The sequence below is a fragment of the Ambystoma mexicanum genome, chromosome 2p (genome assembly GCF_040938575.1).
Source record: "Ambystoma mexicanum isolate Mex_15411 chromosome 2p, UKY_AmexF1_1, whole genome shotgun sequence".
NCBI classification, from domain to species: domain Eukaryota; kingdom Metazoa; phylum Chordata; class Amphibia; order Caudata; family Ambystomatidae; genus Ambystoma; species Ambystoma mexicanum.
In genome coordinates, this window is record NC_090923.1 from 1161378110 (window position 1) to 1161394394 (window position 16285).

General features: G+C 46.5%; 1 protein-coding gene across 1 annotated transcript in view; it reads left to right on the top strand.

The window, feature by feature from the left end:
- LOC138567266 (selenide, water dikinase 2-like) overlaps positions 1–16285 on the top strand; it is a 106944-nt gene that overhangs the window by 12543 nt on the left and 78116 nt on the right. The window contains exons 2-6 of the mRNA XM_069645298.1: positions 2823–2926; positions 3006–3113; positions 4543–4697; positions 5061–5151; positions 8252–8351. Of these exons, the coding sequence (XP_069501399.1) occupies positions 2831–2926; positions 3006–3113; positions 4543–4697; positions 5061–5151; positions 8252–8351 (550 nt within the window). The 5' untranslated portion in view covers positions 2823–2830. The remainder of the gene's footprint in view (positions 1–2822; positions 2927–3005; positions 3114–4542; positions 4698–5060; positions 5152–8251; positions 8352–16285) is intronic.

Here is a 16285-nt window from a genome sequence, read left to right on the forward strand (position 1 = left end):
TTCAGACCTGGGGCTACCAAGTGTACGAAATTTGGTGTGAGGGTGCCGTGGACACAGAGCTAGCAGTATGCCAAGTTTCGAGGGCCTCCTCAAAATGGTGGTGGTGACAACGCAAAGGTCCTGTGTAAGCTGGTCAGCCCACTGGTTGGCCCAGGGACACTTCAGAGAAGGCTTACTTGCAGGATTTGATGAAGGTGCCGAGAATAGTTGGTGCCACTATTACAAGGGGTCGAAGCGTCTTTGCAGACCTTCTAGGATGATCAGATGCAGAGGGGTCCCATGGTACGACAGCGGGCTCAGGGTGCCAAACCTTCCAGCAGTTCCTTAACTCGGCTTCTTATTGCAGAATACTTGCCTCCTATCCTTTGTTCGGTGTGAACTCAGGAGATCGACATGGTACTGGTGTTTTCAGCCTCCTCTTATCCAAAGTTCCCTTCGTGCCAAAACGGAGAGGACCCAATGGGAGATCTGCTCACAAACGCACACTCCATACATGGACCAATCGCAGACCACGGTGGTCCCAGGCATTCAGGGCTTTCCAGACTGTCTGGCACATCAGACATCCCAGCCCACATCCTGGAGGCACACACAAAAGGCATGCAGAAGCCTGTGAAAGCATTGGGATTCGCGGGAAAGTGCATGACCAAATAAGGACTGACCTGGGTCGACTCGACCTGGGGAAGGTGAAGGGGCAAGATGGCCAAAGGACAGGACAAAGATATATTAGGATCAGGTCGGTTTTATTGTGGGGAGGTAGGGAGTGGATACGATGCGTAAAACACTGCACTTCCATGAATAAAAACAAATGACGGGAGACCCTGCCCCCCTATCTGTCGACGCAGAGAAAGCATTCGACCGGGCAGAGTGGAGCTTCCTGGAAGCGGTCCTGAGCAAAGTTCACTTAGGTGATAGATTTAGGAGAGGTGTTAAAGCAGTTTACACATCACCCAAGGCATCCGTATCGGTCAACTCCGACTATTCGAGATGGTTTGGCCTGGGTAGGGGAACAAGGCAGGGTTGCCCCTTGTCCGCAATACTTTTCGCCCTTTCGCTCGAACCCCTTGCGCAAAAATTGAGGGCGGACCACCAGTTGAAGGGGCTGGAGGTGGGCTCGATAAAATACAAGGTGGCACTGAATGCCGATTTATTGCTGCATATGAGGGACCCCATGACATCCATCCCGCATGCCATACAATCGATAGAACAATACGGTGCGCTCTCTGGCTTTAAAATTAATAGGGCTAAGTCCATCCTATTCCCACTGAATTAACCCACTCAGAAAGACATTGATAGATATTCCACACTGGGCCTCACCCTTGGAGGAGCCACTCTACACTACCTGGTGATAAACCTCACACGGAACCTGGATGCTCTATATCCGGCCAACTTCCCCTCGCTTCTCTCCAGCTTTCACACTGACCTAACAAAGTGGCAAAAACAAACAACTTCCTGGATAGGGAGATTTAACGCGATGAAGATGGTGTGTCTTCCTAGATTCTTATACCCATTTCAAATGCTCCCAATCGAGCTTCCAAAACTCTTCTTCGGAGAGGTAAAGAGGGTCACACTGAGATTCCTATGGCAGGGGAAGAAGGCTAGAATAGCGTATGAGGTTTTAACTGCCCAAAGACAAAGGCGGCGTCTGCTTACCTGATCATATTATGAAGTGGTACAGTTAAGGGTATTGGTCCCCCATTTGAGAGAGCAGAAAGAACCGCAGTGGATACACCTTGACAACCAAAACCTGGCCCCGGCCACAATCTCGGAATGACTATGGGTACTGAAAAACAAACTGTGCCAGAGGCTCCAAAACCATCCTATATTGGGCACAATCTGGGAGATCTGGTGGGAGGGACCAAACATGAAAGGGATCACCATGTGGCTGTCACCTTTTGAGCCGCATTTGGGCACTGGGTATTAGAGAAGACCTCCCCGATCATGCGAAATTTCAAACATGGTTTGAGGGGGTCTGGAGAGGGTGGGTCAATTATGGAGGGAGGGTACATTCATCACGATAACAGAACTCGGAGGCATTGGGGATAAGGCCCCTACCAGTCTTCCCCTTTCTCCAACTCAAAGGTATCCTCTCGAGAAATTAATGGATTGAGAAGGTGCAGAGAGACCTAACCCCTTTTTGAGAAGCTTCTGAATACCATGACGGAGACCAAAGGCCTGATCTCAATCATGTACAAAGCGCTCATAGATGCTGGAAAAGGGTCCACTAACAACTTGAAGGATAAATGGGCGAGGGATCTGAACCAGACAATAGACCCTGAGTTGTGGGCAAGGTTATGTAAGGGGGTCTTCCAGACATCCATAGTGTGCCAGTACAAACTACATGCCATCAAGCTCCTCCATAGATGGCAATATGACCCTCCTAGTTTGTCCAAGATGTTCCAATCTGCAAGTCCCCTTTGCTGGCGGCAATGCAGCAAGAGAGCCGACTATTGGCAAATGTGGTGGGGTTGTCCCCGGGTTAAGGTATTCTGGGATGAGGTCCTGGGATGGATCAAAGACATAGATGGGATAAGTCGTGAGCCATATACAGGAAGAATTATTTCATGACTGAACATAGTGCCTCATTTGAGAAGGCAGCCATCGTCCGTGCTGATCACAGCAGGGATACAATTGGAACAATAGCACATTACGGGTATAGTTGGATGGATATGTAGGGCTCCAGGTGGTTACAAGCAGGAGATCAGTGTAGGGAGGCAAAGGTGGATACAGGGTGGTTACGCGAATCCTTGGTCCTTCAGATGTTCTTTGAAGAGATGTTTTCTTTATGGTATTTATTGGCTCATTAATGTTAAATTTCTCCACAGGTATTGGCATGGATTCCTGTGTCCTTCCTTTGAGGCATGGGGGCCTCTCTCTTGTCCAGACTACAGATTTCTTTTATCCTTCTGTTGAGGACCCCTACATGCAGGTACGGTATGGCCCCTACAATGGGGTATTGGGGGCCACAGCAACTTGTTCTGTCTCATGTCTCCTTCCTTTCTTTCCAGGGTCGCATCGCTTGTGCCAACGTACTGAGTGACCTGTATGCCATGGGCATCACAGAATGTGACAACATGCTTATGCTGCTCAGTGTCAGCCAGAAGATGAGTGAAGAGGTGAGCTTGGCACAAGAAGGCACAAAAAGGTGTGCTATGGACTGAGCATGCCTGTTCCCTGCTCTCTGTGATGAATCGGTGCCTGCTGCATGTGCTGAACCGTGTGTTTAAAGTCCTCTTGCTCAGGTTGCACGTTTCTTGATTCTAAATTAAAAGGAGCATTTTTTTTGTATCATACATTCACATAGGGTAGCACTATGGCACTATTCGTTTCTGAAGCCTGCTCTGTCATTCGTCTTTCCTTTGTAATGTTCCCATCGTCCTGTTGGCAGGTTGGAGTCTGTGACCCCACCTTCCAGGGTTCCAAATATGCAGTGTATGTACCCATTTTACTCCCTAACAGCACGGCAATACTCCCAAAACATAAAAATAGGGTGCGACATGTGTGCATGTGTTTGCATTTTTTGTGCCACCCACACGGCTCCTATGTTTAGGTGTGGCATACCTTCCACATAGAGGACCTCTGCCGTAGTGCTGCCATATGTGAAGACCATTGTATGATAGAAAAAATTCTCCTTTTAATTCATGGGTACTACTCTGTTTATGTAAGGTGGCTCTGCTGCAGCTAGAATTCAAACTTAGTTGTCGATTTTTCACAGGAATTAGTGTGAGGGTCTTACTGGCTCCGGCACCCCAAAGGGGATAGAAAAGTCTGGTCCACCATAAAGTAAACCCAGGCTAAACAGCATATTGGGGAAAAACTTCCCGATTGGCCATGTTCTCTGACAAAAGCTCCCTAAAGCCACTCCCGCTTTCACTCAAACCAGAGTGATCTCACAATATGGTCGTTTCGCCCTCAATACCACACCGATATCAACACAGGCAGTTGTAGGACATTCCGCCCACAATGGTCCGTATGGAGCATTGGTCCTTGACCAGATAAACTATCAGCGTAGACCTTTGTCTGCCCTATTCTTCATTGGCTGCCACTAGCGCACGCAGACGCGTTTTTTTTCCACACATCAAACTGTTGTAACTAATGTGCACCTGCATTTAGGTTTTACATCTAATGCAGCTGGACGCATGCTGTCACACAAGCAGCTATGTTTTCCACAGTTGCATGTTCTGTTCGGGAATGATGCGTGTACTGCAGCTACCAAGTTCTTTTCTATGTAGTGAGAGCTGCTTGTGCTGCATGTTTTCTGTTTATGGAAAAGTTTGTAATACCAATACCCAATGCTGCAATTCCTCTTTAATGATGGAAACGTGTTTTTCTGAGCTGTACCAACTAATGGATTTTTAAGACTCATTGATATTTTTGCCCTTTATTCTCCTTGATCCTTTTTCTGGATGACTGTCTTTGCAGTGTTCTGTGGTCTCTCGCCATGTTACTTGCTTCCTTGGTCTTGAAGCCTGATCTCTGGTTGAGGGTTCCTTGGTTGTATTTGTGGGCCTTGTTGCCTCATTTAACATTTCATTGTTCTTCCAGGAGCGGGATAAGATCATGCCGTTAATGGTGAAGGGTTTCCGGGATGCTGCAGAGGAAGGCGGTACCTCAGTCACTGGTGGACAAACTGTGTACAACCCATGGATCATCATTGGTGGAGTTGCTACTGTAGTATGTCAGCCTAGTGAATTCATAATGTAAGCAAACTCTTTACCACAGAGAATGTTTGGACTTCATTGATGCCCATGTTATCCGCTTGTGCATGTATGCCTGGGATGGCAACAGTGACACTCACTTGCCCTCTGCACATACATTGCCCTCGATCACACCCTTGCTGTCTGCTTGAGCCCTGTACACACTTGGGCAGGAGTCTTGTGTTATCGGGATCACTGTCTCGCATCCCTATCTATTCAGGGATGGAGTCTTGTGTCCTCTTTTTAACCAGTGTATGCACATGGACTCTGCATGCGAGGCAGCCCTTTGTGGTTCTTTACTGTGCCCCAATGTGTAAACTTTGTGGAGACTGGGGCAACTTACCTCTCCAACCCTTATCTCTCTAGGCCTGAAAATGCAGTCCCTGGCGATGTGCTGGTGCTGACGAAGCCACTCGGTACGCAGGTGGCAGTTAATGCCCATCAGTGGCTTGATAATGTGAGTAATTCCATTGATGTGGCTGAATTCTGCTGTATGTAAACAATATCATTGTTACGTTTGTCTCATGAGGGGGTGGGGAAGCGCTTAGTCACTTTCATGTCTGTGGTTTAAACTTTCATCTTGTCGCGGCCAATAAAATAAATGCCACAGACTTTATTGATGCCTATAATCAAGAGACTGAAGGCAATTCAGTTAATCGATCTATACATTCTTCTAATCGAGGGTACGCCGTACAGAGCACACTTCCCCTTGGAGATGTCACCTCCGTTGAGCTTGTTTGAGGAGAGAAGTTTGCTTTTAAAGGAAATCTGTTCAAAGGAGATCTTAGCCTAGCTGAGAAGTCTCTGAAAACAGTATCCAGCTTTGGGATCCTGAAATAAACTTTGTGCGACGTGACCTCCAGCCCAGCACTGATTCTGGTCTGACCAGGACTTTCCAAAGCGTCCATCCTTGAAATGGTGTGATAGCCAGCATCCTTTTAGCATCACTCTGTGCTCTTAAGGAGTTGGCATCAATGACTAAACCCATGTGTGACCTCTGCGCCCCCACCCCTCTGTGTGCTGCCTAGGGTAGTTAGTTTGGCTGTGAATTGTTTAAAGGTGCAGAAGTAAGGCTGACACAATGGTGACATGTTTTTGTGTTAAGACGTTTATTAAATAAAATGTTGGAAAAGGCCTCTCTATCCCTAAAGCTAAGAGGGTGTTCCCCACCTCCAAAGAAACTAGTGAAATTGGCAGGAAGTCCGAAACTAAAAAGTCTGTGTTCCAAAACCAACTTCTGTCCCTTACACTAATAATGTAAGATAACTGTGCAAGGATGAGCTCTTCTCAAAGTAAATGGTGTTCTTGGTGTTTTCAATTAACACAAAAGTTCCCAGTTTGCTGGTAATAAAGTGATGCAAAGTAATGTTCCAAAATGCAGGACTCCAATGCTAGGGTTGTGCTGCTCTCCCCTAGACTTCTTCTCTTAAGTCACTGGATAACTCGCAAATAACTTTTTCTTGATTTCACATTTCTTCTGTTACCAGCTTGGCACGCTCCGCTACCAAGCATACGATCCCAATCTTAGCGTTGTGTTCCTTTCCCCTAGTCTGCTTCTTATCCCATTTCTGTTCCCTTAGGCTTAGTTCTGCTCCCCTTTTTTACACAATGGGGGGGGTCATTATGACCCTGGCGGTAGGAGGTTAACGGCACTGGTAAGGATGCCAGTGCTGTTAACCCCCTACCGCCCTATCACGAGGTCCCTTAGCGGGTCCCAGCAGGACCGGCTGTTTTTACCAGCCTGTCTTAGCGGGACCCGTTAAGAGACCATGGAGCTAATAACGGGCCCGCAGATAATGGCTCTTTCCCCATTGAGCCCTATGGGGGCTCGAATGGGAATGGGGAATGTTTTTCTAAATGTGAACCCGGACCCGGGCTGCCTCCAAACTCGTAATGACGCCCAATGTCTCTGAACAATCCAGGAGGGAATGCGTTTTGAGATCATACTACTTTATCCTATCGACTTGGCACAGTCTGCTACCAAGCACAGGGTTCCTTCGGTCAGTAATGGGCCTCTTCACCCTTTTTGCTTCTCCACCTAATCTTATGGGTGCGAGTCCCAGATTTGCCATGGCTTGTTCACTCCCCTTTCAAGCCAGTATTGGCTTGTACTAAACTGTCTCCTTACCTCAAAGGGTCCCAGATTCACTTAAACGTTGGTTTCTCACATGGGTGCAGGTGCCGACTCACACTGCAGCGTAATGCTTGCTTGGTTACTTACTTGCCAAGCATATACCTCTTCCTTCTTTACTTCTTTTATCCTCTGGGTCCCAGACCCTTTTTGTTATTTTTCTGTTATTTGGGTGCAGGTCTCAGACTCGCACTGCTGCAGTGTTTGCTTGGTTCACTCTCCTTCCAAGTATCCAACTTTCTCTCATTTGCTTTAAGGCCCCAGACCCTCTTATTTTCGGGTGCAGGTCCCAGACTTGTTTTCTAGTTTCAGTTCCTGAGCTCACCCGGACCTCTACCAGTTCCCAGGCAACATGCATACTTGTTTGTTTCCTTCCTTCTCGGAGGTACCAGCGGTTCCTGGGCAGCTGCATCCCTACTGGAGGCCCCAGTAGCTTTCTGGCATCCTGCGAGGTCTGCAGCAGCTCTGCAGACTGATGCCTTTACCCGGCTGCACGCTTTGTCTCTCCCATGCTTTGCAGGGGCGTGGGAGGCAGAGAGGCCTCACTTGCAACCTGAGTAGTCCTCTTGCAACGGACCATGCCTGGGTTCTCTTTCGCCCACTTGGGGTATCCCTTGTGGCTCGCATTAGTTGCTTCTGTGCAACTCTTCCTTTCTGTGTTTTTCTCTCTTTGAGCTTGCTCTGCTTTTCACTAATGATCTCTGGACTCGCAGCCATCTTCTTCATCCCAGTGCCACCCTTAAAGCTATATGCATGATATTTTGTTATGTGGACCGAGTTCTATATCGGCTATGTCCAGGGAGGGCGAAAGAGGCTTTATAGTTGGAAAAGGGGTTGGAGGTATTCTAGCGGTGATACTGTGTTCTCTGGTGATGGTCATCCCTAATCGGGTAGAGCAATTCCTTCCCCGTGTGATCCTCCTCCGGTGCACCACCCCCAGGGAGACTATTGTACTGTGGACGCACCTCCCTGGCCGCATGGGAAAGGTATTCCACTGGGGGAGAATGGACGACATCCTCTGATTCGTCACAATTGCCTGTGAAATTGCAACCCTGTGTTTAAAACCTCTGGCTGTAGATGTCATGAAATGCCTTAGTAGGTACTGCTTTAAGGTAGCTTGTAAAGCAGATGTTCTACTTGGGGGGTTGGCAGGGGGAAATGGGGGTTTAGATTGCTGGGAAAAAATGCATAAATACCTGCATGTGCCCTTAAGAACATGCTACTTTGTAGCGCAAATGTTGCTTGGGGGCCTGCCCCGTTACTGTACTCCTTGTTACTTCTTTGGGCTTTGTTCATGTTACTGTGAAGTTATGCGCAGGGGATAAGGGAAACATGTGTAGCGGTCATGGGGTGTGCAGGAAGTATCGAGGAGCGGGTGAATTCACCCCAGCCCTGCTGATGATGCAAAATCTGTTTTCTTTTGTAGCCTGAGCGATGGAACAAGATTAAGCTGGTTGTCTCTGAGGAGGAAGTGGAATTGGCCTACCAGGAGGCCATGTACAGTATGGCCACTCTGAACCGGACTGGTAAGTGAGGACATAGCAGTACGTTCCTTGGTGGTGTTGGATTTTGTGTGTACACATGCACACCTCTTGCCAAGCAAATTAAGATTTGTTGTCCATCCCTAAAGTTCTTGGTCTGCACATTTTATGTGGACCCATGACAACATCCGCTGTAATTTCCTTTTGTGTTGATGAGCCTCTTCACTCTTGGCAGTTTGCTTCTGATGAACATTTCAGTTTATTTTTAATTTGGACATTTGTCCGCTCAGAGATTCACTTGATGTTTGTTTTGTTGCTATTTTGGTTCACTTGATGTATGTTTTGTTGCTATTTTGTGATTGTTGCTTGTCTTTTAGTTTCACTTTTTTGTAAGGGAATGTTCTCCATCCCTGAGGGTAAAACCATCAATCCAAAGGGTAAGACCGGGTTCCAACTAAATGATGGACCACGATCACTTCCTGGGGTAGCAATGGCAGCCAAGCTGTTTAGCTTTACTGAAGGAATGTTGCTGGATAGGTACAGTTGGTCTTCAATAACACAAACGATTACCCTGCACAGAAAAAATATATACATATTATTATTATTATTATAGGTGTTACACGAAGTTCAAATAAGCACTTTTGTTGTCTATACATGGAGGGGTGTCTTGTGTGTGTCTCCTATGCAACATTTTCTGTATATACCTAATATGCGTATTTGCAACGGAGTGAGGGTACAGGGATGGGTGAGAACCTTTGTCACACGTGCGCTTGGTCAGTGAGGAATTTTCACTGGATATTCTTAGCTATATCTGTAAGAATTTCAGAAGTGTCTTGTTTTATATCGTGGTGATTTTATTCATACAGGTCAACTGACGCATGTTTTGACCCGACATGGGTCTTTTTCAAGGCGTGTGTTAATTGCGAGATAAAGCAAAGAGTGTTAGTATGGTGCTCTTGAATGGAGCCTCTTGTTGATTAACAACCTCCAAGGCCAGTGGGGCGTCTGCATAATGAGCGGTCACACTGCACAAGTGTGTTTTTGTGTGTGAACCTTTATGTGTAAATACATGTCTTGTATACCTGTGACATTTAAGCCATAAAATGGCCTTTATTTTGCTGTTCTAATGTATTCTCTGGGTCCCGTAACATTTAATAATCTCTTCTTTGGCTTTGTGGTTGACCATTGTCACTAGAACTCCCTGGTGGTACCGTGGAGTCGTAATGCATGGTTGTTAGGAAAGAATTTTTTTTTGCTGCTTTCCTCGCATAGAATTTAATGCATCACCTTTTTCTTTTGGCTTTGTTTGGACCTTTGACCTGACTTTTTAAAGGTATGTAAAGCCTTCTGCTTTACTTTCTTAGTCCAATTGCTCATTTGTATGGTGAAACTGATCAGTCCTTAAGACCATCAGTACTGAGAGACTGTCTCTTTGTGAGTTTCTTGTCTTGTTACAATTGCGCACACAACCCTAAAGTGAAGTGCAGTTCAGGTAATAACCTTTTCTGTAATGGCTTTTTGGTTACTTTTACACTGTGCCGCGAAACACGTTTTTCACTTTTCCTTTAGCCTTCTCAGTTCAGGAAATGTCTTAAGTGGAATGCCCTTTCTGGAAAATCTACTGCTTTTGCAGGCAATGGGGTGGTTTGTGTGTGCGCCTGGATGTGGAGGCTGGGACTGTCTGGTCCCAGTAACCGTGAGGTGTCGGAATGTCTGTTGCTGGGCATATGTTGTGGCTATCCATGATTGATAGCCACTTCCAGTTTGAATGGTGCAGTTCCGTACCATTGATGGGCTTGTGCAAGCGTCCAGCCCAAATCTTGGATAAAAGGACTTCTCCTGCAGCCAATCTTCAGATCATCGTTGGAGCCAATGCCTCTACAAAGAAAAACCAGTTGATGAACCCGGCAACTAAGCACCAACTCCAGTGAAGACCTTGTGAATCCCTGCTGTTCCTGATCGCAAGAAGACCCTTGTCTGTGCTTCGATCCCTGGACCGGTGAGACCAAACAGTCTTGACCTCCCCCCCCCCTCCCCCCCCCCCCTGCTCGAGGATCTGAGTATTCAGAAGTGTCTCTGGATCAACCAGTGAAGTGACCAGCTTTCTCTTAGGCTACCTCGCTGTAACAGACGCCATTCTGAGTGCATCCTTGGAACTTGGGAGATCTTCAACTTCTGTAACAAGATGCTGCTCCTGCATTACCAGGCTTCTTGTATCAACAGAAGCTTTGCTTGGCCTGCTCCTTTGTTTATCTATTGGTGATCGCCTGTCGCTGCCTGACCATGGTGCCTCCCTTTGCAACTAATCATCGCTCCATGAAGGTAGCTTGCTCCGCACAAGTCTTCATCTTTTCTTCACTTGGGTGTTCTTCTGGAAGGTGTCTGGAACAGATTGCTAAGCACTGTGACCTACCCAAACAAAATCCTGCGCCTGAAAGTGAAATCTGCAACCTCATCCCCTGGGCCCCTTGGCTGGGACCAATCGCAGAAGACTCTGTGCCCGATGGATCCGGAACCTCCGCAGTGGTTGCTTGAGTGAGGGGGAAGTTTCGGGGGTGGGGTCGTAGGTTAAGATGGCTGTTTCTGTCACCCCACCCCCTGTTCTCCCGAGGGTTACATGGGTGTTAAGTCCTGTCCCTAAATCACTCTTTTCTGACTTTGGTCGGAGGCCTGTTCAAGGATCCTTTCCTAGGCCTATCCTAGTGACTGGAATTTATGAGTAAATCATAACCACTGACTTCATCAATATCTTAAACCTACCTGATAACTGGAAATTTGGAACTGATGACTTGGGCAGAAGTCCCCAAAACAATCTTGGGGTTGGACTTCATAAATGCTATGGAAGGTTATTCTAAAGTGTATTTTCTAATTCTTATGCCACTGAAAACCTATCTGTGTTGCACTGGTTTTTGAATCAAATGCTTTCATATCTCATAAGGGTGAATGTATATGTTTGTTTTATAGTGTTGGTGCAACAATTTTAGATTAACGTTTTTTAATTGCTTGGTGTGTATTTCATAGGCCTAATAAATAATTGTATAGGTTTGTGCTTACCTGTCCAAATGGAACTGTCGGTGTACAGTGTGGACCTTCTGTAGCCCTAGATCACTCTCTCAGCCCTTGTAAGACTAAGCGATGCCGTTTTGCTACCTTACCTGATTTAGTTCGGTCAAATTCACAGTGTCTCACTGTTCATAATAGGGTGGCTGGCCTCCCAGTTGATTTTGGAAATTCATATCAACATCGGTGACTCACTATAATTACTCTATGCAGATTGAAATATCATAAAGATGCCCCTGCTCACTGAAGGGAGGGAAGGGGAGTACATGACTGTTGCAAGTATGTCTTGTAGCCCCTGCTCTAGCTGACTGGTGCATTAAAGTGATATTGTGACGTCCCTCTCCAGGTGTAAATATAATATTACGAAGCATGGCAGGTACCCTTACATGACTGAATCGTGTCAACTGTGAAGACCTAGGTGATGATAATGTGGGTCTGGACCTTTTTTTAAAAATGTATTTATTTTTGTGGAGCTACAAGTTGCAACAAAACAAGCACATGCGTGTTTATTCTGGGGTGTTTTGGTGTGGCGTTACTTGTTTGAGTCATATCTGACTGATTCTTTATGGAGTCTCCTGTGTGCTGTTTTTCTGTGTAAAATGTTGTGCTGATGACGGTGTACACTGCAGCCTATCTACACGTACAAGTCAAGATCTCTAGTTACATACAAAACATTTTAAATCATGAGCCAGTTAAGTGCGTGGTATTAGTTGTGGGTGCTGTGAGCATCTTTTTTTTTTTTTACTGAGTGATCTATGTATGTGTGCTCGGTACTATGAGGGACCCTTCTCATGGGAACAGGCTCCAGTCTTGTCTGTGAGGGAGGAGTCCAAAACTCCCCAGCCCTTTGTCTTACGCCTTGCTTAAATGGGGACAAATCCCAGTGCCTGTCCTGATTGGACAACCTGACCGCCCCTTCTTGTAAAATGCAGGGATAAAATGCAGAGGTTGTGCTGTAGTTCCTGACTAATACTGCGAACCTGAAGGAAAAGTCGACCACTGGAACAGAAACCGAAGAGGAATATGAAGGAAAAGCATCTTGAGACGATTTTCAGTGACCGGAGAGCCTGCTGTGTAACCGGAGCCTGCTGGAGCCCTTCCTTCCAGTCGACCTGGGGACTTCGAAAACAACGATCCCGACCCAGAGCCTGGCGAGACCCACTAGACCCCAGAAGATCTCCCACGCGTTGCTGCGACTGTGCGTTGTTCCAATACCCTGGGACCTCAAGCCATTGTGCAGTGCACAGTCTTCCGAATCTCGCTGAAACTTCGTGAGCATCCTGGTGGAGCTCCATAGACACAAATCGAGTCCGAAAAGTCCCCTCACCAGAGTGCTGGACCTTTAAAATGACGAGAATTCAACAGTGATTTATTTGTCGTCTTCTGTGCTCCTTGAAAAGGCGCCAAATTAGCAGAACCGCATTCAGCCATGAGGGAAACCTTGCCTAAAGCCGCCTTCATCGATCCCTGCTGCAAAGTTCCTTCTGAGGTCTTGTTTCAGTCACCAAGGAATCCACTGACCGTTACTTGGCTGCAGACCGTGCTCCTGCTGCAAAATCTTCAATGCTGAAGTACTGTGTTGGCTTGGGTATGTACTTTAAGCCTGTTAGTATTTCTGTGTAGTGGTGGGTTGTTTTCTGTGATGGGGGAGGCCTCTCATCCAGTACACCCAGTTCCACTGCTAGAACCCTGCTAGGGTGTCTTCTGCGAAGCCCCTGGACCCTCTTCTAACTCTAAAGTGAAGTACTTAACTGTTTGCCCAGTTTTCCTAAGGAACTCTGACTTTTGCTACTAAAGAACCTATTCTGACACTGCCTGTTGGTCACTAGTTCTAGTGACCCCCTCCCCCCCTGCCCTCTGCCACTGAGAACAGAATAAGGGGAAGACTTTCAAGGGATTGGGACTTCTGCCTAGAAAAGAAGTGTTTAAAAGTTACTTACTTGTAAAGAGTTGGTTGGTAACTGTAATTCTAAGAGTGAACAGTTACAAAAGTTCTTACTGATCTTGAATGTGTGAAGCACTATTCTTAAAAGTATGGTTAACATCTTTTCTTCCATAGCAACTGTTTTGCAAGTCTAATCGAAAAGTAGATGTGAAGGTATTTTACTTCTTTAGGTTAGGATTAGGTTGTGCCTCTTCCCAAAAGTAAAGTGTTGGTATCACCAGATTAGTCCTTTGAGGATAATTATGAGTGTACCCCAACTGGGTCTTGCCTCCCCTGACTTTTTTTCTAGCCTGTCCAGAATAAGTCTACATTAGGTTGTTGCCTACCTAGAATAATATTGAGTCATTCAGTAAGCGTGACATTGGGTTTTACTTTCCCCTTCATTGTGAGGTGAAAAAAAAGTATGCAGGTTTTACTTATCTTGTGTTAGCTGTGTGCCATCCCAAAAATAAGTTACAAGAGTTACTGCTTAACTCAATCTGGGGTTCCCTGGTTTCAAAAGCACCTGTAATTGTATATTACATCCTTAGGTTTTACTCGCCTATTATAACTGTTAAAAGTAGTTATAGGTTTTTACTGCACCTAGAATAAGTGTTCCACTATTCACCAAGTCCATTGTCCAGTTGACTGATTAAGTGATTTATACTAAGAATCGTTATACAACTGGAAGGGTCTAATGCCCTTGCATTACTGTATGTAATTGTAAAAAGTAACCATTGGTTTTTACTCCGCAAGAATAGGCTTGACCTATACTGAATGTGTATGACGGTTTTGACTTTCCTAGAACTACTGTTAGGTACTTCAAATAAGGTCTATACTTGGGTCTGTGTACTTTCAAGTATAGTGTTGTGTTTTTATATTGTGATTTCATATAATGTGTTAGTACTTATTTACCCCCTAGATTTATCTGGGCCTACCTGTATTTAAATAAATCCTTATTTTTACAATACAAAGTGTTTCAGTGTTTCTTTGGATCATTTGTATTACAATTTGACCTGTACTGATTCTACAGCCCTCTCTCCCTCCTAAGATGAGCCTGGCTGCTCTGTCTACGCTACCATGAACTCAGGTGGTACAGCATTGTACTAAGAGTCGAGTCTTGTACTCCCTCAGTTGAATGGTTTTGCTAAGCCCTTATTTGGACTTCAGAAAAACTGTCTGGACCCCATGGGAAGGAAGGTGATTTACACTGCGGCGTCCACCATCAAGGTAGCAAACACGCTGGCGATCCTAGCCAGGTACGACTGGGAGCTGTGGTACAAACTGGATCAGATTTTGGAGTTCCTCCATGACGCTAAGAAGATGGAGGCAATCGCTCTCTTCCAGGAAGCGGAGGTAGCTTCGGATCACGCCATCACAGTGCCGTTGGACGTTGACGACACAGGGTTCCGGCAAATGGGGAACAGTGTCTGCCTTAATCGCCAAGGCTGGATGAAGGCCACGAATTTCCACCAGGAGGTCCAAGCGAAGATACTGGACATGCCCTTCAATGGAGATAATCTATTTGGGAAAGTAGTCGACGAGTCCCTACAAGGCCATCAAGGCGGATACAGAGACAGCCCGTTCCCTGGGCACCCTTCAGCAGCACCGCTCTTCCTTTCGATACTCCAGAGTAAAGTCAAACGGGTCTTCCCAATGTTTCCTGTCATCGTAACATCAGCCTTCCAGATCCACGACTCGGGAAGGCCTACGGTGGCAGATCTATCTTCGTCGTCGACTTTAAAGTGCTACGGTCACAAGTGGAAGCGTTTCGCTAAGTGGTGCCGGTCACAGAAGATTACCCTGCTGAGGGTCACGGCTCTGCAAGTTCTTCCATACTTGCTCTCCTCGGCCAAAGCCGACCTAGCACACTTCTATCAAGGTGCATCTGTCGGCTATTTCTCGCTACACCAGGTCCCCATGAAGGTCGTCCCTCTGGTCTCATTGACTCATCAGGACTTTTCCGATCTTTCCCGCCGGTGAAGGCTCCTGCTCCTGTGTTGGAACTCAACGTGGTTCTGACGAGGCTCATAGGGGCCCCCTTTCTAGCCTATGCTTCAGGCCCCTCTCGTGAAAAACTACTTTCTTTGGGGCCATCACATCTGCCAGGAGGGTGGGTGAGATCCAGGCCCTATCCTGGAAGCAACCATAATTGACTTTCCACGAATCGATGATGATGATGATGATGCTGCTGCGGACGCACCCCTCTTTCATGCCGACAGTTCCGTCGGAATTCCACCTCAATGAGCCCTTGGTGTTGGCGTGTTTTTTTCCGTAACCATCGTCGCCGGCTGAAGGGCCTTGCACTCGCTGGATGTTGCTCGTGCCTTAAAGTTCTATGTGAGTTTTCGGAAGACTTCACAAGCGTTTGTGTACTTTGGTCCCGTGAACCAGGGGAAGGCCCTATCCAAGGCTTCCATCTGAAGGTGGCCCTCTGGCTGCATCATGCATTGTCATCGGTTGGCGAACCGACCGCTACTCGGCCAATCGACGATGGCGTTCCTGTCTGGTGTGCCCCAGCTGGACATCTGCAGATCTGCAGGGCTGCTACGTGGAGGTCCATGCACGCCTTGACGAAGTTATACTGCGTCGACAGGGATTTCACTCCAGAGTCAACCAAGCAGTGCTATGCAGCGCTTATGGTGAGTCTGTTCCAGAGGTAAGAGTAGTTTCTTCTGTTGAGCCTTGCCACCTGCTGTGGTTGCGTAATGTTGTTATGCTGCTATTCTTTATTCATGAGCATGTGAATCCATGGTAGACCCCCATAATGGAGATGAACAAATTACTTACTTGTTATTATTGTTTGTTAGGCAGAATTGCATGCAGTACCCTTTGAGACCACCACATACAATTAGGACTACAGGTGTAAGCAAAACCAATCTTTGGTATAAGTCTGTACTACACATTTTGTGGTAGCGAGCTGAGAAGCCAGGCTTATCTCAAGAGGGAATGTGAGCAATAAAAGAGGTTACACAGTGGTCTTACAATCACAGTG